The sequence below is a fragment of the Labrus mixtus genome, chromosome 1 (genome assembly GCF_963584025.1).
Source record: "Labrus mixtus chromosome 1, fLabMix1.1, whole genome shotgun sequence".
NCBI lineage: Eukaryota > Metazoa > Chordata > Actinopteri > Labriformes > Labridae > Labrus > Labrus mixtus.
The window spans coordinates 7753102-7756683 of NC_083612.1; the positions used below are offsets into that span (position 1 = coordinate 7753102).

A 3582-nucleotide genomic window follows, 5' to 3' on the forward strand; every position below is an offset into this window, starting at 1 on the left:
TTTTGTTTGTTTATGTTTTATTGATGATGATTTAAACATTAAAGCTGTCCTTTGTGACAAGCTTAGTTGGCAGCGATGGTCTGGTCCATCCAGGAGCGGAGCTCGGTGACACGGGCGTACACGCCGGGCATGGTGGGAGTGCAGGTTCCACTGCCCCAGGACACAATACCGACCAGGGTCCAGGCATTGGCCTTCTCGCAGACCAGGGGACCACCAGAGTCACCCTGAAGAAAAAAAGAAAGAAGATAAATAATTAAGAACACGGTATGAAAAACACAAGCTCATGAGTAGGTATCTGGCTGCATCACCCACCATGCAGGAAGAGGCGCCGGAGGCTCCAGCACAGATCATCAGGTTGCTGATTTTGCTTCCCCAGTACTGCTTGCACTGAGTGTTGGTCAGGAGGGGGAGGGCGGCCTGCTGCAGCAGGGCGGGGGTGTTGGCAGCTGCAAGACAAACAATTGAATCATTTATACTGACACACAGTGAGAGGTGCAGGTCTACACGTCAGGAGTCGATATTAATTGACACAGTATCAGTCTAATTATTCACTACGGTAGTCCTGATCTAAAATAAGACCCCTGAGCTGGGTCTGTGTTAACAGACTGGTTAATACTCTGACTCTCAAAAAAGAAAGAAATGTAAAAAGAGCGCAGGTTCCTCTTCATGCATTTAGAGTTGTTCTTTAAAGCTCCTTTGAGGAGTTTTCTACTAGTTACCAGCCCCGCCCCTGCTCTCCTCTGATTGGTCAGTTGATGTAGGTGCTCTCACCGTTGTGGCGGGTCAGGCCCCATCCGCTGGTCACACATCTCATGCCTCCGGCGAAGTTGTCTCCGGTCTCAGCAACGCACACGGGGGACACACGCAGGTTGAGCTGGGCGGGGCTGGACAGCTTGATCAGGGTGATGTCGTTGTTGATGGTGTAGCCGTTGTACTTGGGGTGCTTGAACACCTGACAGGAAATGACATCATTTGAGTGACTGATGGGGTAAATAATGATGATGGGGTGAAAGGTGACGTTTTTTTAGTCACTCACTTTGCCGATCTTCATGACCTGGATGTTCTCAGCGCTGGAAGAGCGGTCGTGCTCGCCGAGGATCACCCTGTGGGAAGTCCTGCAGGAGAGAAACAAGAAGGATTAGGCGTCCATTTTGTGTCAAAACATCAGAGAACTTGCCGACAGTGACAGGAGGATGAGGGTGTTTACCTGATATTGCAGTGACCAGCTGTCACCACCCAGTTCTCACTGATGAGAGAGCCACCACAGAAGTGGAAGCCGGTGTAGTCCTGAAAAAACAAAAACAAAGAGTGAGACGACTGTTGTTGTGTTGTGAATGTGTGTGTTAGTGTTTCTGTGGATTGTGTGTGTGGTTTTTACCTGCAGGGACACCTGCCAGGGCCAGGAGTGGGGCACTGCCTCCTCACCGTTCACAATACGGGAGTACCCGGTGATGACGGGGGGGATGGCGGGAGAGCCGCAACCTGATGACATCATTATGACATCGTTAGCGACATAAACACTAATAATCTGTTTATTGTCGACCTTTTGGAACAGTGTGTGTCACAATAATCCTTCTACAACGAGCAGGCTCCACATAAAAAGCAAGTAAGTGCGCTATTTTCACGACCCGTCACTGAATCTCTTAAACTAAGCAAAAGATCATCAGCTCAGTTTTCTTTTACCAAAGGAGGACACATACAGATAGTAATGTTAGACTCCTGATATTGAGATCTTCACTGAACCTTTCATGAGTTTTGGCTTCATTTTAACTTGTTTTTCCGACCATATTTTTGAGTTATTGGCCAAACTTTTATATATTTTGTACTCGTGTTCAGTTGACTGTTTTTCCTTTCTGAAGATTAGCTGGAAGCAACAACGTTTTTTTTTTACAAGTTTTCACGGGCTAAGTAATGAAAAATGGAAGAAATCTATGAAAAGGTGTAAAAAGAAACAAAATGGACGACCTGCCTGCAGCAACAAAGCCCTGTCAAAAATCTTCTAAGGAGTAATTTACGTGAGCAAGCGTCCTGCAGCTGAAGCTCTGTTCAGAACATCAGCTGCATGAAAGAAGTGGACATCTCCACTGTGTCGTCACTCATTGGTTTGAAGCCAAAAGTTTTGGATCTTGGACGCCATTGGGGTTATGGGTTGCTGCATCTCTATTCTACTTTATGTTGCAAACAGATGTGCATCATAGCTGATTTTTCCCTTTTGAAACAAGTTCAAAAACCTAAACTGGGAGGTGGCCCCGGCCTGAGATCCCCTCTTAAACCAGTGCAATAAAAATACACACATACTGTATTAGTAATGTGAATGCTGAATGCTGAATGCTATGGACTCTTGTGGTCACATGATGACTTCACTGATCCATTACAGTATTGAAAATATTGACACATAAATATTTTGATCATCTGATTCCAAATGCAGCTGGACTTCTTTTTGCAACAAGTCGCCCCCTGCAGGACATTAGAAACAATGCAGGCTTAAGGCACTTTCACATTTTCATACAAAAAAAGCTTAATAATCTCTTATATATACAGTCTTAAGTAAGACCCAACTATCCTTTCTCTACCCAGCATGCTTTGCAGTCATGCCTCACTCTAAGCTCTAGTCTCAAAGTCTCACCGTAGGCGGCGCCGACGAAGGCGAGGCAGGAGAGGATCCACAGGAAGGCCATTGTTTGATCGTGTCGGGTCTGTCTCAGCGAGCCGCTTTTATACAGCCAGAGGTGCGACGGGATTGGCCGAAACGAGACGGGGCAGAACAGGACAGGAGGCAGCAAGGGTACATGTTATCAGAGGTGATGGGAGTTTGGACAGGTGGAGCTGACGGAGACTTTTCCAATCTGAGGAAGGTTCATGAGGAATGAATCCCAAATGCTCAAAATGTAAGGCTTGTAAGGAAGATTTCCACATGTTATTCATCATCATCGTCAACATCATGATTATTTATTTAACTCCTCAGAAATAACATTGAGGGAGAATCCTCGTTACAAAGGTGCAAAGATGCAGATCAGATTCGAGCAGGTATGGGAGGTAGCAACAAAGACAGAAAGAATGGATAAACAAAAGGAAGTCATAATATTCAAATGTCACTTGAAAAGAAAAAATCCTGCACCCTGCACTATTTTATTTTTTGAGTTATTGAGAGACATGCTTTACACACACTTAGGCCTGAAACACACACATGCTCAAACAGGAGCTGTGGACATGCATTAGTGGAGAGATGTCAGAGTGGGGCTGCTACACAGTGAGCGCAGCTGAGCGGTTGGGGGTTTGGTGACTTGCTAAAGGGCGCCTCGGCAGTACTCAGGAAGGTGACCTGGCACCTCTCCAGCTACCAGACCAACTTCCATGTTTTGGTCCGCATCAGGACTTGAACCAGCGACCCTTTCGGTTCCCAACCCAAGTCCCTATGGACTGAGCTACTGTCGCCCTCTTGCTTAGCATCACACATTCATTAGAAAAAATCACAACGTGTCGGTAACATTAAACCTTTGTCAAGTGTGTTAAAGTTCAGAGGGGCTGAAATGTTGTGACTTCTTCTAATAATTTGGTGATGCTTAGCAAGATTAGTGTGCA

General features: G+C 45.9%; 1 protein-coding gene across 1 annotated transcript; it reads right to left on the reverse strand.

Annotated features, from left to right (window-relative positions):
- On the reverse strand, positions 1-2771 carry LOC132982799 (chymotrypsin A-like). Its single transcript, XM_061049168.1, has 7 exons — positions 2627-2771; positions 1379-1482; positions 1208-1287; positions 1037-1115; positions 772-952; positions 313-446; positions 1-224 (listed from the first exon to the last, which is right to left on the reverse strand). The coding sequence occupies exons 1-7, from the start codon at positions 2676-2678 to the stop codon at positions 63-65; spliced, it is 792 nt and encodes a 263-aa protein (XP_060905151.1). The 5' UTR covers positions 2679-2771; the 3' UTR covers positions 1-62.
- Positions 2772-3582: the final 811 nt, after the last annotated feature.

What these genes read in the sequence shown, in the direction of transcription:
- LOC132982799 (XM_061049168.1), bottom strand. Translation starts at nt 2,678, where the DNA reads ATGGCCTTCCTGTGGATCCTCTCCTGCCTCGCCTTCGTCGGCGCCGCC. An exon ending in GCTGGTCACTGCAATATCAG is followed by an intron (nt 1,116 to 1,207) that starts GTAAACACCCTC and finishes TCTCTCCTGCAG; the next exon opens with GACTTCCCACAGGGTGATCC. An exon ending in CCGGCGCCTCTTCCTGCATG is followed by an intron (nt 225 to 312) that starts GTGGGTGATGCA and finishes TTTTTTCTTCAG; the next exon opens with GGTGACTCTGGTGGTCCCCT.